Genomic DNA, 18,027 nt, shown 5'->3' with positions numbered 1-18,027 from the left:
GAGCTCATCCTTCCAGATGATAAGTGGAACGCCACAAGGCTTTTATTATTCCAACGCCGGCATCAGATGGAAAACGTTGCCAGTAGCATTTTAGAATTGATAACCGAATGGACGCAGCTCTAAAATGCCCTTCTCTGAGTCGGAGTGGACTCACTGCTGGAAAACTCCATGCCTGTTATTTTCTTGCATTTTTTTCTACTTCTTTGAGAGGGGAAGGAGGCAAGTTGGGGGAGGTCACAGTAGTGCCTAGGGAATGACTGGTACTATCTAATGCAAATCTCATGTATCATGTGCGCTATGTTAGGACACAGAGAATTTCTGGTTTATATGGCTAAGCTAGAAACACCGGTCAAACCTATATATGACTTTCAAGAAGGAAGGAAGCAAGGAAGAACATGCTTATCGTTGGTCTGGTCTTGCTAAGACCGGCAAATAAGAAACAGGGGAGCCCAAATTCTGTCTCTCGACAGTAGTGAATGGATCAGAGCACAACCGTGCGAAAGCTCTAGTCGCTGGGTGTTTCGTTTACTGACATACCCGCCCCCCAAATGCTGAGGTGCAGAAAGACCATGCTCCTGAGGTCCTGTGCCAAGGGCAGTCCATATTAGGATGAAAGCAGGCTCGTGGTTAGTGCCAAGCATTGCGTACTTGATGATGCCAGAGTTGGTATTTGGATTCTTGATTCTAATTCCAGAATTTTTTACAATGCAACAAGTAGGTAGGATGCTTGTAAGCTCAGGAGTTGGTGTTGACTGAGGTTACCTAGTCTGTTTCAGTTGGGAAAATATCTGGAAAAACCATGAGGGGTTATAGGCACGTGAGTATAACTTGATCTTGTAAATGGGCATTATTGAACCTTCAGTGAACTTATAACTTATCACATAAGCTAAAGACATTATGGAGAGTGAAAGAGACACTGTCAATCATTATACTGGGACAGAAGCAGGCGATTATCTTGAAAGGTCTGGGACACATTGGCTTTGTATCTTCCTTAGCAAGATGAAGCTCACGATGGAGGGATGGTTTCTACTCCATCTCCTTTTACCTCCTCCCATGTTACCCCAAGTCAAGCCTTCTCTGCTCCTAAGACACGGGAGGAGAGCAATCACATCCTTGTCCCGGAAGAAGTAAGACTTCAGTTGTGGGAAAGCTATTGCCATTGTTTTCTAGAAAAAGCCAGTTTTGTTTACCTAGCTTTCCTGGTTCAAGTTCTCTGCCCAAATACAGATTGCTTGGTATATAGATTTCCTTTACACCAATAAAAAGGCTTCCTTCTTAAAATCAAATGCGTGTAAAATGCCAGGTGTATCTGTGACTCTATTGAGACGGTTTCAAAGCGCTAATTTACACGAACTGGTTTAAACAAACAAACAAACATTAAAATTATCCCTTCATTATTGTCAAACATTTTCATAATGTTTTCATTGTGTACTATAATCTGGGGCATCTCACTTTTCACATGCAGGAGCAGGGTACCAGAATCCACAATGGAACCCACAGTATATGATTCAGAACTGGGGACGAGTGGAAACCCTGGCGTTTCTGTGCCAGCATCAGCTCAGAACTGGTGACTAGGATCCTGTTGCTGAACGGCTGTGTCATGTCCACACATTTGAAGAGGCTGATAGAAACCAGAATAACTCAAAATCCAAGTTTTAGGGTTGGAGTAGCCTGAGGGGGCCAGGAGAGAAGTGGGGATGAAGGTGGTCAACCAAAGCCAGGAGAGAAGATGGAGGCTTCACCATGCAGGTTCTTTGCTCTGTATGGCCAAGGCAGGAACGTCTGCCTAAGTCAGGGACATGTGACGTTGATCATGATAGGAAGATGAATGTGACATTTCCCTTTTGTATGAGCTGTTTCTTACGACTATAGGGCATGCTGTGTCAAGAAAGAGAATAATCTCGTTCTTTAGACAAATCTTTCTTTAATTTGACAGCCACATTTCCAGATGTCTAAAGAGAAAAGTTCAGGACAGACATGGCCATCAGCATCAGGACTTAGATGGACAAGGGTCCAGCGTCATAGTCCTTTCCTGGACTATGTATAACCCAACACCGCATGCTTGCCTGCTTGTTTACACTGTCAAATAAACGGCAGAGCAGCACACAGAGACCACAGCAGTGTGCACGTCTGTTCACCCAGGCTCACACTGGCAGCCGTGCCTCGCTAGCTCTCAAACACAAAAATATATTTGACCTCTAATTGCCACTGTTTAATAAACTTATATTTTGAGGCTCATGTTTGATAAGTATTTCCCAGACTATTTATTCAAAATAAACGTTCTTACTACTTAATGAAAAGTACTCTGCATTTCATGGTTTTTTTTTCCTTCCCATTAAACTGGTTCCAGTTTGCTTCTAAATGAAATCTGTTGCATTCTGATTTTGGAGGTGCATTTGTTCTAGAGCCCCCAAATGGTCTTGTGAAAATTGCTTTGCTTGATAAAAACCACGATGGTGATAATTGAATTAAATTGTAGCGTTCCTCACAGATAAATGCCACATTCTTGATACCCTCTTTAATATAGACTCCTTCATTTAAGAGTGTTCTTGAAATTAATGATGTATTTCCACTAAAATAATGGCTAACGACATTGAGGACTGAATACCTCATACCTGGTTGCAATTGGACACTTGCGGCCCAGCACCCACAGCAGGGCGACCAGAGAGGACTTTCAGACCCGATGGTTAAGTGAATCTAGAGGGCTAGCGTATTCAGTGTGAATGGGGGCAGGGGAGCATCTCAGAAATAGGAAGTCGACGTGGTTTGCCCATTTGGAAGCAGTTAGTCCTTTGACAGGTGATCTTATTTTCCTCTTACCTCATCTGTAGGGTATTGATATTAGTTCTACAATGCTACATGGGTTTTTCAAGAAGAAACAGAAGAGGGGTTGAGCGCTTTCCTTATATATCAAGAAACCGAAAGTCCTAAAGTTGCCGAGGTGTGCAATTTCCGGTGCTGTGTGTGCTTGGTTGACTATGGATTTTCAGTACTGATGCTTCTAAAATGATGTGAACAAAAAGACTTTAAAATATAAACCACAGGTTACGAATGTCATTTAAGAAGCACAGAGAGGGCACAGGTAGATTTTTAAAAACTATTTTAATACAAGATTAATAGCAATTTTCTATCCAAATCAAAAATGAAAAAAATCTTAACCCAAATAATAGTCATTTGACAGTCACATAAAATTTTAGGTTTGATTGGTGCACACATTTCTCCCGCATATGTGTTCTGTCTATGCGCACAGAGACTACACTGTGGTGCCTTCATCAGGTGTTGCTCACGGAGTCCGCCATTACAAGGCCACGCCAATGATTCCAGTATCCACTCCACTCCCAGTGAAGTCCCAAGCATTCCCATGCTAAGATGAATCTGGGCTGCAACAAATCATGGCAGAGCACGTCTCCAGAGTGCATACAAATCAGTACTCTATTTGTAGAAGTTGGCCTAAAACTGAGCACTGGCTAGTGTCTCTACCAAGGAGGAACACATTGCGGATTTAGAACTTATGGACTACTTTCCTCTTCTGGTTGCAAGGCTACATTTTTTTTTTTAAAATTTAAATGTGTTAGTAATTGTAAATCAAAGAAAATGAGCGTGAGTATCTGCAGGTGTTTGGAGAAGTCAAATCCTGTGTCTCTTAACACTTGAAACCTAAAGCTAATAGCTAGCCTTGCAGAAAGAGGTGAGAAGTGAATCGCAAGCAAGGATTTTTACCAAGTTTTATTCCTCCTTGAGGACTTAAGTTGGTGCTTAGTCTGTAGCCAAATATGTGTGTAATGGCAAGAAGAACTGAAGAAGGCTGATGTCTCTAGCAGGGAATGGAACTCAGGATTTATGGTTCTGCATTCAACAATATTTTCAATGTGTTTGATTTAAAGAATGCTCCTTTCAAAATTACTACCACTCATCAATGAATCGTGTTTTTCAGTGTAGACAAAAGTAGCTTCTACCCCTTACATTTGAGGAGGTGGTTCGTGACACCTTCCTCCTTGGGCGAATCATGGTAAGGGAGTCAGACTTCCATTGCTACAGTCTTCGATGGTGTAGTCAAAGTGCCAGCTTGGCCTTCACTGCAACGACAGAAGGCTGACTCACGGCTGTCAATCCAGGACTATAGGGCTCCTATTCATAAATTTACAGTTCATTCTTCTCTGCCGAAGACATTAGCCTCCATGTAGCCTTTGTTGTAACATATACAAAGTATAATAAACATCAATTACAGACGTGTATTTCTGTTAGAAAAATACATATTATAACTAAAGAACATGTAAATAGAGGCACTTCAATAAGCTAAGTGTTTGCAGTTATGAGCACCACCCACCAATTTGTACTGTCCAATTTTGGGGTCCCATTCCTCTCTACTCATAACACAAGTTGTGATGTGATTATGGAATTTAGGGGACATCTTCACAAATGAGGGGAGGCTATGAGTGGCGATGGAGAATGAACACACCCCCTATCACTCTGCTAAAAGGAGAAAGCAAGTTTGCGAGGAGGATTCCACAGTACTGAAAAGGAGAAACTCAAGGAAAAGGCCGAGGGAAGAGAAAAAAAACAACAAAACACCTTAGCATTAAATTACTCTAAAACCCATATGATGGATGACTACAAAAACCAGGAAGTTCAAGTGAATGGTATTTTGACCATGTCCGTGCAAGGTGACGAATGATGTGGCTTAGTTGGCCGAGTCTCATTCCAACTCTCGCCTGGTAGATCTTGTCAGTAGGAATACCTTTGAGAATATAGGTGTTGGAACGAAGGAAGCAAGCGTTTTTATAGTAGCTGTGTGAATAGTGTGCACAGAACATGGGCTCATGCTCATTAATGTAATGTGTTGTCATGTGCATGCAAAAAAAAAACCCATGTGGGGTCAAAAGCATAGTAAAAAATAAGAATCTTGATGGATGTTATAGAAATAATATAATGTAGAAATATTTCTAATGGAAGATGGAGCTTCATGTTCCATCATAAAAATTATTACTCAAATATCCTCGAGAATCAACATTGGTTTAATTTGTATTGCACCATAATTTTTGGAGACGAACAATACTGATTTCTGAACATACAGTGAGCTGAGTAACGTAAGTGACTGGTCCTTCGTGGAGATGTTATGTGTGACTGGTGACTAAAAGCTGAAGGGGGGCAGTGAACTGGGTGGTTTTCCAGAGGGATGCAATTCTGGATTTGACTAAGGATTAACTTCACACAAACTGAAGCGAAAGATGCCACAAAGTCTCTCAGAATCCTACACTTCGTATTCTGTTAGGCATACAGTAGCAACCAATGTGGGTAAAGATGTTTTGTTTTTCAAAAGTGCTCAAATATGCTTAATACTAGTGCATGTGTTCTACTTAGACATGGTGACTAAATCAATAACTAATTTCATTTTTGGTGAAAATAGAGATAGAACCATCTATGTGTCAATACTGTCGATGAGCCAGTTAAGATGTGATTGGCGTGCCGTGGTGTCTTGAAATATTTCTTCTCTCTAATGCAGATGCATTGTAAAAACCAAAACCCAAAACAAAACAAAATGAATAACCCTCCCCTCAAAACCAAAACCACATGGCTAGCCAACTGTCTTCAAACAACCCCAGTTTGGTTTGCTTTGCTTCTCTCTGCTGGGAGGGGCACTGAGCCTGACTTTGTGGGTCGGTTAGAATTGGCCTCTTGAGTTTAGGTCATTTACTGTAGTCCTCAGCAGGAGTCCTAGGCCAGAGGTGTTGTTCTTGAGAGCAATGGTTTTTCATGACTAACATTCTTTACACATACGCATTCCTTTGCCAGTAACGTCCTGTACACCAAGGCTCATCCCGTGAGCTCAGGACAGTTTGGAGCACAGGGACAGAGCAAACTTGTGTGAGAAGGGTGTGCCCTGGCAAACTTGGAATAGATGGACAGTTAGATACATAAAAAGTTCTCTTTCTTGATTTCTTGGTGCTCAAAGATCATTGGGGATTCCCTTCTCTGAGCCCCACAAAACAAGAAGACCTGGTTGACAGAACAGTTTTGTTACAAAGGAGTGTCAACCCTGAGCTTGGAATTAAGAAGTTAAAATCTGTGATTTATATATATATATTGATATAAAAATAGATGATCATTACTAAGACTAAAAAAGTGAACGAAATCTCCATGTCAGTACTATATATATATAGTGTTTTTTCTCTCTCTTTTTTTGTCTTGAGTTTTTTGTTGTTGTGAGTTATTTTGCAAGAGAATGCCCTTGTAATGCTGAAACCAATTGACACAAATCAAAGAGTCTAGAACAGAAACTGATGTGTGGAGCTAATTATCATGTCAGTGAGAGAACTCTTATCTGGGGGACAGTCAGGAACAGAGGAACTATGAGGTCTAATTCACATCAGACTGGTGGCCAAAGTCGAGACTGTACCAATGAAGATAATTTTTTTGTTTTTTGTTTTTTTTAGTCAAGACCCAGGAGAAATGAGACTTGACAGGGGCATCCGTGAAGAACTGAAGACAACTGGTGCCAATTGGGTACAATGGACAGGTGTCAGGAGAGTGAGAAAATACTGCCGTCAGTGAATGTGGCATCAGGCAGTGAAAGAGAGGCATTGAGTTGCTGTAAGATTACTACTCATATAAAGACAGAATCCTAAATTTACTATTAGTACCTCCAAATCATTTTGGGCAGAGTGCAAGACAGTACCTCCAAGACAACAGCGTGTTTCCACTACATTAAAAAAATGTTACCCTTTCTCCTCATAAGCATTTTGTAAACTTGGCTTGTCACAGAAAAGCTCGCCCGAGGAGCTGGCTGTCATCGCCAAGCCGATAGCATGAGAGTCCCTTTATTTGCTTGCTTGTTGAAAAGGCAGTTGTCTTGGGGTTTGGCCTGATTTGAAAAGGAAAATTATTTTCTTCCTATCTTATTTTATTTTAAGTGGGGTGCTAGGAAAAAAAGAACCCTCACAACGTGAAATCCCTTTAATTTTGCAGCATAAAAGCAAATGACGGTAAGAAAAAAATCTCTTGGTACGAAAGATTTGAGTAAGAATTCTCTCTGGAATAAACAAGGTCCCCAGAGAGAGCTGAAGGAAAGAAGCCGATCCTCCGGCACCCGGTGCTCTTTGGGAAAACAAAAACGGAGGCAGGTTGCAACACTGCTCTCTGGTCATAGAAAACGGCGAGTTTTTGTGGCATGGTCCGTTGTCCAAGAGTGTAAGAAAAGAGGGGGGCTGGCCACTGAAGAGCTAAAATGCAGTTTCATTTGACCAAAGCCGGCGATTATCTGTATAGTCTCTGCAGGGCGAGGACCATGCAGACCAGAGACCAGGAAAGAAGGGAGTAGCTGCCCTGCGCGGCGGCCGCCGAAGATTCCTCTTCTCTCCGGTCAGGGTCCACCGCAGGGGCCTCGGTGGTGACAAACTCGAACTCCGTGGGACACACGTCATCCATGCACCCGCTGCCGCTGCCTGAGCCGCTGGATTCATCGCCTGGAAGATTGACAAGGAAAGTTAGAGTGCTTGGCTGGAAGTAGAGACAAACAACGGCCCAGTTCGTGTGGCAAGGTGTGGGAGAAACACTCCAGCAACGGGTTGCTCATCTGCCCACAGGTTTGTCCTTCGTGGGCACGTTGAACAGGCCAGAAACAGCGTTGAAACACGGTACTCACTGGTATCTACCCAGGGTAAACTTGCAATGGGTGGCCCCTCAACAACACTGATATTAGATACTTTTAAATGGTGAAGAATTGTGTTCCCGGTGCTGGAGACATGGCGTAAGGGCTAAGGGCTTTTACAGAGGGCCTCAGTTCATTCCCCAGGACCAGGCCAGACAGTTCCTAGACACCTGTAACTCTGTTCCTGGAGACCTGACACCCTCTTCCGGTGTCTCCCAGCTTCTGCACACATGAAGACAATAAACTCATGTGCGCTCACACACACACACACACACACACACACACACACACACACACACACACACACATACACACACAAATTTATATATGTAATATGTATACTACCTCTCTATAACTATCTATAAATCATCTATCAGTGATCTCTTTCTCTATTAATCACCTGTCTGTCTGTCTTAAAGAAGTAATTATGATCTTTGCTGCTTTGTGCTTCAGAGCCTGCTGCTCTAAGCAGGTATTAAGCTTTTTTAAAGACTTTTTTTTTTGTTTTTTCTTTGTGTTGGGAGCCCAGGCTGATCCGAAACTCAGGCTCCTCCTCCTGTCTCTGCCTCCAGAGTGCTGGGGTTAAAGGTGTATGGCACCTTAACCTTCTTAGACAGACTTTAAAAGGCCACTGAAGGTAAAACAGAGAACAAGAGCAGGCAGTGCAGGCAGGAAGCTGCAGAAAGAGCGGCAGAGAGCCGCAGAAGGTAGACATGGTTCTCCCCCACCCCAACTTCCATGGTCTTGTCCTAACAGCAAGTCCTTTTCAAGGAGCGGGTAAGCTACAGCCTGTTGCTTGTTTCTCTGTGTCTCCAAAGGTAAGGACACTATCTATGTATTTTAACATTTGGAATAATCAGCTGTGGGATCCGATCATGTGACTGTAACAATTATACATGTGAAGTTCAGGCTGATAGTTTGATTGTAACACAGGTACAGCTGCTCACCCCAGTGGCTTAGAGCTACTTTCCTAGTCCTAGGGTACAGCAGCTGGTACTGAGACTGTATGGCCCTAAACCTCACGTATTTACTCTCTGTCCCTTTACAGAATAGCGCTGCTGGAGCCGGGCGGTGGTGGCTCACGCCTTTAATCCCAGCACTCGGGAGGCAGAGACAGGCGGATCTCTGTGAGTTCGAGGCCAGCCTGGTCTACAAGAGCTAGTTCTAGGACAGGAACAAAAAGCTACAGAGAAACCCTGTCTCGAAAAATAAAAAACAAAACAAAACAAAACAGAATAACGCTGCTGGTCCCTGCTTGATTCAATGCCTCATACCTAATGCAGTCTGAGGATGGCTTCTACCCCTTCTGCCCACCGTGCCTCTGGGGTTGCTGAATTATCATGTTTCATTGTTCGGTTCATTGTTTGATGACATATTCAGCCAACATGGCGTAAGGGGTAAGGGCAGCATTGCTCTTACAGAGGACCTCAGTTCATTTCAATGGAGTAAAAATTATTTCAGAAAGATCCAAGAAGCAATGCAAACTTGCCAAATACAGAGATAAACCCAGGTGAATGGTATGATGTCTGAAGAGACCCCGCTAAAGCTTCCTGCAATGTCGTGGCTTCCCGTCCGTCTCTAGTGCTCTGGACATGCAGTTCTACCCTAACTGTGTCTATGTCAAACACGTTTGCATTTTTCTTGCCATCATTTCCTGAAGAAACACAGCATAACGGTGATTTACATAGGACCTGCTATCTGAGGTGTTATCAGTAACCTGCGGATTATTTTAAGCATGTCAGAGAATGTGTGTGAGTCATATGCAAATGCCAAGTCGTTTTACGTCAAGGATTTGAGTAATTCTGGCTTTTGATATCTGGAGGTGGTCTAAGACAACCCCTGCCACTGTGCCAGCTCCCACTGTGCCCACCTCCTGAAAGTTCCCCCTAACACGGGGGCCTGTACCATGTATTTGCTAGTTCACTGTCCGTACTCCACTTGAAGACAAATGTTTTGATGGTAGAGCCTTTGCATAGACCATTCATTTCCAGGTGGCCACTGATCTCTCATGTGCATCAAATGTTCAATGAATCCTTGTTGAGTAAGTCAATATGCCTTGAGCAATTAATGCAACAACTTCTATCGCTTTCTATAGCTGTACACAAGGCCCTGGTAACTCACGCTGCCGGTCATGCCGGATGGAAGAGATTTGATTCCTCCAGGAAGTGTGGCCTAACACGGAAGTTACCATTACTAACTTAGACAGACATGCGTGGACAGCCTAACGTCTATGTCCCAGAACTGTCGTGGGAATGAATGAGACAGTGTTTCTGGAAAGATTCAGGAACCGTGATCTGTGTAATGAGGTTTGCTGTCCCACTCATTAGCTCAGTGAGTTCATTCCCCGGCTCTTGAGCCTCACTGCTCCTGACACACGGGCGCCATTTTGGATTCAGATGTTACTTAAATCAAGGCAAGGCAGTGTAGGAACTTTTCTATTGTTCCTCGGAGTGAAGAAGAGACATTCAGCCCCATTATCCAGCCCCCATTGGAACTTCTAAATACCAGATAAGATCATTTGAATACATTATCCTTGTTTCTTATCATTTCTCTGCCTAATCATTATTGGCCTTTACGAGCAGAAAAATGCTTATTAATTAAATCCAGAGACATCAGAATTGCAAAGGGAATTGTTCTCAACACCAGCACCATGAGCAAGAAGTAATAAGACCTTTACGAAGATATTATTAGAGTGATTTAGAATATTAAAATTGTGGGAAGCAAATAATGACAAGAGGTTCTGGCTATGAAAAACAATGGCCCCATCTTTTCTAAAGGGGATCACAAATGCAGGTGCTATGGGGTAGAACGGGCAACTTAGAAATTACACTTTTAGGCAGGAAGGGTGGTGACAGCTACGAGTGTGATAACAGCTCACGGGCCAGGCACTGTCCTGAAACAGCTACAGTCGCTGCTCGAGTGAGAACCAAGGGATGATCTCCACTGCCCTGCGTTTTGTTCTCTTCTGAGAAGACATTGAGAAAAATCACTGCCTCCTTCACATTCCTCGAGTTTTCCAGGATGACATCTCTTTAGGCTAGAGAAGAAGGAACTGCGATAACACTAAGATCGGATAATTCTTACTTTATCACACATTAAACAGTTACTCTCCAGGTACAGCGGCACGTGGCTGCAGGGAGACAATGGGACAGACGGAATGGGGACCGTGAGGCTGAGGCAGCAGCAGCGAAGGGTAAAGGCTGGGGCAGCATTTTCTTCTCAAGAGGAAGAGAGAGGTCAAGCCAAAGCCAAAAGAGATAACGGGATGATTTTGAGAAATGTGATAGCATTGCGTGGCAGTTTCCCTGTATGGAGAAAATAAATTCTTGAGTTCTTTAAAATGGAGGAAGGTGCTAAGAACATTCTTCAGGGAACAGCTTCACAGGAGGGAGGTGGAGCTGAGATGACTTAATGTCTTCCACCTGTAGCTTGCGTCTTTCTAACTCATTAACCAAATACACAGGCATCTTCAGCTTCAGCGAGTGACGTCAGCATCATTGGCGGCTTTACAACTCATGGTCACGAATGTTTTTCCCCTGTGAATTCTCTCAGGTTACACAGTTAACAGAAAAAACAACATTCCTGAGGAGAAATCCCACAAAGCCTTTGCCTCTGTAGCTATGCATCTTGAAGCCACTTAGAAAGAAACCAAATATACTTAAGTTCATTTCAGTGCTCACTTCCGAGAGCCCAGGGAATCTCTGCAAATGCTCTTATGATCCCCACTGAAATGGTCATGTGCAATATTACTTCAGCTGTTTACTAATTCTTTAATATTCCGAATCTAAATGTTTACGGTTTGTGTCTGTGTACAGCTGAGCAGGGAGGAGGATAATGCATTGCACCTGCTTTCTGCCCTTGAGACACTCTCTTAGCTCTTTAAAATGTCACCTCAGAGGAGCCTTCAATAGGCCCCTAGTGGGAACTTCTTGTCATTATTTGTATCCTAAGCATTTAATAATGCCTTTGTAATGGAAGATTCTGAGTCTCAAGAGGCACAGATTCTTCTCTATCTACAGTGAAGTCATGTCCCAATAAACTCATTAATTAAAAATACTACAATTGCAAACAAATTGAGAAAATGTAATTTACATAGCATCCTAGCCTAGCACAGTACCCCATAGAATGTCACTGTTTATCTTTGTGTTCTCGGCACTCACTGGGTCTGTCGATTTGAGTCTTCTGTCCAAAATCATGAGAGAATATCACACCACATAATTATAACTGAAGAAGAGATCCAAATTCAAACTTTGAAGTGCAGTTTCTATCGCACGTGTGCGACCTTTGAGTCATCATAAATTCAAGGAATGTTTATAATGTCATTTACAAGAGACAGGATGGGGACTCAAGCCCAGCTTGTGAAGAAATCCATAGAAGATTCTTTAGGCAGAGATGGGTGAGGCAGGGAAGAGTTTGGAGTAGATATAAATGTTGTTATAGAAAAGACATGGTAAGAATGATCGCTTCATTATAAATGGATCAACTGGTAGATGAAATTATGTTTTTGCTTTCATGCGGCTAAATATTTTACCTGAAGCTGGGATAGTAGCTTAGCGAGCAAAATACTTGCTGTGCAAGCACAAGAATCTGAGTGTGAGCCCAGCACTTGCAAAAGCAGCCAAGCATGGTGGTGTGCACCTGAATTCCAGCACTGGAGGGGCATAGACAGCATAGGCAGCACTGGAGAGGCGTAGACAGTGGTTCCTGGGGATCACAGGCCAGCCAGCCTCGCTGAGTCAGTGAGCTCCAGGGCTCCGTCTCTAATAGTAAGGTTGATAATACCGGAGAGCAAATGACATTTAAGGCTGTCCTCTGATCCACACATGTATGCAAACAGGTATAAACATTACATACATACATACACACACACACTCACACATACATGTGCACACAACCTCTATTATTTAGAGCAATTATGATTTTAGTTAGCGTGCAAGTTTTGTGGCTCAGACTGGAAAAGCTCACGATTAAGGACAGGTGAGGTGTAATTAAAGATAATCATTGAGAGGGCATTGCACACAACCATCTTCCACTGTGGGGTTCCCTGGTCTTCGCGCGGGTTTTCTTACTTGTGTCTTGGAAGTTGACATCATTGCCATTGTACGCATTCTTCAGTTTGTTGGTCATCACGCGGAGAGCCATGATCTGCTGTCTGATGAAGGTGTCAGGCCGGGTGATGTCCACCTCCACCTCAGGATTGTTGATTTGGTTGGTCAGCCCATCGTTCATGATCTCAGGCAGGTATCTGCAAGGCAGAGAGGAAGACATGGGTCAGGTGATGTTGCAGTGACCTCAGAAGCCAACACTGCCCTGCTCTCTCACACAGGAAGCCGCATCACCTGGTGACCAGCTGGAGAGGAAGACATGGGTCAGGTGATGTTGCAGTGACCTCAGAAGCCAACACTGCCCTGCTCTCTCACACAGGAAGCCGCATCACCTGGTGACAAGAATGCCTGAGACAATGAACTAAACCATAAAGCCAAACATTCATAGACAGTGCAGCCGGGGCCAGAGGGCTTCAGACTCATGCCGAAGTGTAAAGAGTTCTTACATAGTTCTTATGTAGGTTCATCTATAAAAAAACGTGCGGACTGGCTACTAGGATAAGGAATTTCTTGAGACTAACTACCATTTCCATCCTCCCAGAGAGTTCTGAAACTCTCTAGTCCAGATCCTGATGGCTTCCTTGGCTTTGTCAGTTTCGGTACTAAGAACTGGGCCAGGAAAGGGATCTGAGCAGGTAGGGGCCTTAGTAAGGGCACTGTTTCTTAGTGGAAGAGAATTTTGAACAAAGATCCTTCTGGGTCTTAAAAAAAATTCTTTGGGATGTTTTAGCAGGAGTCAGCGATCACTTATGCCTGTGGCATGTCTAATAGGGTTTTATTTTATATTTTGGCAGCGCTGGAAATTGAACCAAGGTCTTGTTCACTAGGCAAGTGCTCTATCAATGAGCCACACACCTATCCCAGACTTTTAATTTTGTAATATCATCTTGGGTCTAATTTGATAGGTGTGCCAGCATTCAGTAAAAGAGGTTAATATCTAAGAAGACTTAATGTTGTTGCCTTAGTATGTATTTGTTTGTCAACATTGTCAGTCTTTCAACACCCTGTCTAATGTCATCCAGGAATTTCTATACAAAGGGGATAGAGAGCCCATGAGCATATTCTGAGGCCCTGCGACTCTTTATGCTCCTGACCTATCGACTACACAGTCCTTCCCCTCTGGATGTCAGCAAACCTCTCACGAGCTCTCTCTCCCCTTCCCACACTTCTCTTTGGAGAACAGATGGTGACACCAGCTCGCACGAATTTCCATGGCCACTCCTCTCTTCTCAAGGGTGCCCTGCAAGTGCTGTCTGCTTAGTCTTTCTAAACCATCACTCCCCCTTGACTCTCCTGTGTAAACACTTTAGAGGGCGGTGGTTGATGGCCAGAGAACACTCCTGTCAGGATCTGCACTGCAGAATTCCAGCCCACATTCCATTACCAGAGAGGTGTGCTTTTCCCCCAGTGTATGAAGCCAAGGCCAAGCGATGGCAAGCGGATGTAGTCTAGTTGAGTTCTATGAGATATTCACGCAAATTAACTGAACCCAGGAAGGGGGCGGGAATAACTCCAATTTACAGTCAGGTGTCACACACAGATAACAATCTGGGGTCTGCAACTCACATCTGAAGTGTGTGTATGTGTATGTGACTGTGTGTGTGTTGTGTGTGAATGTGTGAGGGTGTGCTATGTGGTGTGTGTGTGTGTGTGTGTGTGTGTGTGTGTGTGTGTGTGTGTGTGCGCGTGTGCGTGTGTGCAGTCTTGCGGACTGAGCTGATGATTTAGAGAACACCCGAGTTCTGTCTGCCACAGCCCTGATTGCTAACGGGCTGGTAGCAAGAAATCCCCATGCCGCTGCCACAGAAATGTGAGCTGATTGAGTTCTGAGAACAGAGGAAAAAGCAAGGGATCTTTCCCCCAGCACACTGCGCTGCAGGGCTTTGCTTGTTTTTGTTACTGTTTTTTTTTTCTGGTTTATAATTACTTAAGTCTAAAATATTCTTTAATAGGACCCCCATCTTCTCCTAAAACAGTCTGGCTACCAGGAATCTACCCACTGCTTTATGGGGCTGCTCGGTTTGGCTGGACATTCTGGGTACAAACCTCCTCTCCAAGCTGAGGGACAGAGCTGGCACTGATGACCAGCTCAGCTCTGCGGCCACCAAACCATGCAAGCTGCACCAACAGTTCCCTTTTCCTTTTCTTTTGGGTCATCTTTTTCATTTAGGAAAACTGTAAACTATACAGAACTAGAGGTGGTGATAATATAGTGAACCCACGAAGCTAATTTGAATGCTTTTTTAAAAAATTTCCTACAAAGGTGCCGTCTATGTCTGCATCCTGATAGGAAACAATGGCACCTCAGAGGGGCAATAAGAGAGCTCAATGGAAAGTCTATCTACAAAGGTGCCAATGTGATTTAAGGACCATGCAAGGTGGCAACAGCAGGAGAAGCTCCTGGAGACAAAGAAGAGATATGGCACCAGAATGCACCAGAGTTGAAGCCGCAGTCGGGTACCCAAGCGCACAGTGTCTGAGTCCTAACCGGGAGGGGGCTAACAAGGCTTTCCTGACCCCTCTGGTTCCTACTGGAAGAGCCTAACTGAAGCCAACGTATAGGAGGGGCCCTCCAAGGCGCCAACAGAAAAGCTCTAGGAGACAGCAAAGTATTTATTTTTTTAGACAGGGTCCTGGTGCATAGCTCAGACTGGCCTCGAACTTGAGATTGTCGTGACTCTGCCTCCTGATTGTCGAGACCAAAGGTGTATAACACGGTGTCTGGCCATGGGCTTTGAGTGTGCTGTTACAAATGCAGCTGTGGTTTATTACCACATTTTGGGCACTGGCCCATTAGGGCGTGGTCTGAGGTACTACCCGTGGCCTGATAGGTGCAGATGGAAAGCTCACTTGCTCTCTTGGGTAGTGGTCAGAGTTCTGTTCGCAGCACCCAGCGCCCACAGGGCAGGGGACCACCACTCTCCCAAATAAATATTTGTTATCCTTTATTCCAGCCTCTCATGGATTTCCTTAATTATCCGTAATTATCCGTACAGGAGGCTCTGACTCCTATTCCACTGCTCTTAACGCTGTTGATGGAAAGCCAAGCAATCTCCCCTCTATGGCGTCATTCCCACTTATAGACCTGCATTCTGCCCTTATGGTGGGAATTCTTTCCTTTCTGAGAACCACTTTCCAGATGCCAGAAACCAAAGATTACAGGATGTGCAGGAAGAACCACACAGATAAAGGGGAACCCAGGCTGACATTCAGGAGCCAAGTGTTATGCATGGCATATTTGTGTAGGAGTTGGTTTACCTATCTAAATCAGAGGGCTTCAGAATAAGCTGTATGTTTTCCTCCATATTCTGAACAAAACTGACCTTTGAACAAAATAAAAGCGAAACTCAGAGTGGACAAATTCTTTTCCATGAAGCTTCAAGTTATCTCTGGCCTAAAAATAATCCTAAGAGGAAAAATATTAAGTCCAAGTATCCATATCTCTTCACTTTTGTAGTAAATCATAAATTTCTGTCGTTTTTTTTATAATGTATCTGGAGTATAAGCAAATTCTTATTGGCCTCTGAGATTGTCCATTCGGTGTAAATTCTAGCACATGGCATTACATTGGCTGCTACTGACAGGGAACTGTGGCTGCCAGACTCCTGGGGTTCGGTAATGATGACAGTCCACTGGCAAACACGGCAGGCGGAAGCCATCAGCTGCGGATGCAGTTTGAGGGGCTTCAAGGTGATGCTGGCACTCACGCTGCGCTGACGCGGTTTGAGGGGCTGCAAGGTGACGCTGGCACTCACGCTGCACTGCACTCTGGTCGCTTTTCCCACAGCTGTGCCCAGGCCGAGTCAGAGGGGGCCCCGTTCCTCCTGCACGCCGTGTGCACTGCTTGGCTAGCCAAGTCTCATTTATCAGCAGCTTGCTACAGTATCTTCCATGGGAATGCTGCCCCTGGGAGTCTGAACATCCAGCAACAATAAAGGACTGCCAGGCAAACCCAGCATCTCACTGTGCTTGGTGAGGCTCAGCCACTTACGGTCAAAACAAGGAGCAATGCACTTGTGCCCTCCAGAGCATTTTCTCCTCTTGGTGTTTTCCAAGGGTGACTTTAGAAATTTAAACATAAAATAGGTGAAAAATAAAACAGCTATTTTTTGCCGCTGTAGTTATAGATATGGGTACAATTTCTGTAGAAGACCACTCTACGGTTGGGAGGGGGTGTGAAAGGCTGGGATCCAGGGTCTTAGGAGTCTGTTGGTTCATTTCCTCCCATGTTTGCTTTATTTACAGAAATCACAAATTCTGCAAGAATGGACTAATTACTGAGCCCAGAAGGCCCTTCCTCTGCCAAGTTTTAGCGTGGCTCATTTGAGTGACAGCAACTCCCATTTCTGGGAAACCAGACCAAGATTGCTGGCGCCGAGAGCCCAGGTTGCGAGGCTGGATGCACGTAAGGCTGGATGCGCGTGCACTGGGAACAGGGAGAACTTAGATGTGGGACCAACTGGAGTGCCAAACAGCGGTGTTGTCCGTGCCAATAATTCACGCTGTGGTGTGGCAAGTGGGTGGCACCCAAGGACAGCCAGCTGCAACCTCATTTGGTTTGGCTTCTGTTTGCAGGAGCATGGCGAGGAGCGGCATCTTCGACAGTTCTGCAGAATTATTTTTCTTCCCCTCTAATGTCATGCCGTTAATGCAGGGTTTCTTGATTACAACCAAGCATAGCCAATGAGGTGGGGAAGAGTCCCATGAAAAGGCATTGGGGGAGCAACACATTCTACTTTGGGAATGGGGGGGGGGCGCTACACATTGTGTGCCAGGAAATTCATTAGACCATTGCCATTACAACCTCTGTAACCTCAGAAACAATAACATATTTCTCCTTACAGAAATTTCTCAGTGGCTAACCACTGAGCCTTCCATCCACTCCTCATGGTTGAGAGACTATAAATGTGTCTGTTGGAAGGAGAAGCAGGTCAACCTATCAGCATGCAGTGTTGCTTACAAACATACACGTGTTAGTAGTGGGTCTCATGTTAGCAGCTGCATACTCAAGGAAAGGGACACACACACACGCCCCTTTGAGTCTGTGATATATCAGCTAGTAAAAGTCTAAGCAGGAAATAAGAGCTGAAAGGCAGCTACACATGGGGTTTGCTATGAATTCAAGGGAAGCAGTCATGGAAAACCAACGAAAAGAAGGCCAGTTTGATCTCTGCCCATGTTTGAGATGCTCATCCGAACCTGTGGCTTTGGGTCTGAGGTGAGGCAGAAGACCAGGAAGGAGAATGCATGGCTGAGGGAAGGTGCTCACCTCGT

At 44.3% G+C, this 18,027-nt stretch overlaps 1 protein-coding gene across 2 annotated transcripts in view; it reads right to left on the bottom strand.

Moving 5' to 3' along the window:
• Positions 1-3,085: 3,085 nt before the first annotated feature.
• The window catches only part of Gpc6 (glypican 6), a 989,931-nt gene continuing 974,989 nt past the window's right edge, over positions 3,086-18,027 (bottom strand). Inside the window, exons 9-10 of one of the 2 annotated variants that reach the window (XM_075949426.1) lie at positions 12,718-12,893; positions 3,086-7,463 (exon numbers count right to left, since the gene is read on the bottom strand). In XM_075949426.1, coding sequence (XP_075805541.1) covers positions 7,255-7,463; positions 12,718-12,893 — 385 coding nt within the window. In that variant the 3' untranslated portion in view covers positions 3,086-7,254. The remainder of the gene's footprint in view (positions 7,464-12,717; positions 12,894-18,027) is intronic. The other variant, XM_075949427.1, reaches the window with a different exon arrangement.

Source organism: Microtus pennsylvanicus, chromosome 15 (assembly GCF_037038515.1).
Source record: "Microtus pennsylvanicus isolate mMicPen1 chromosome 15, mMicPen1.hap1, whole genome shotgun sequence".
Lineage (NCBI taxonomy): Eukaryota > Metazoa > Chordata > Mammalia > Rodentia > Cricetidae > Microtus > Microtus pennsylvanicus.
Note: the sequence above shows the minus strand (reverse complement) of the source record. Positions and strands in the feature narration are given on the sequence as shown.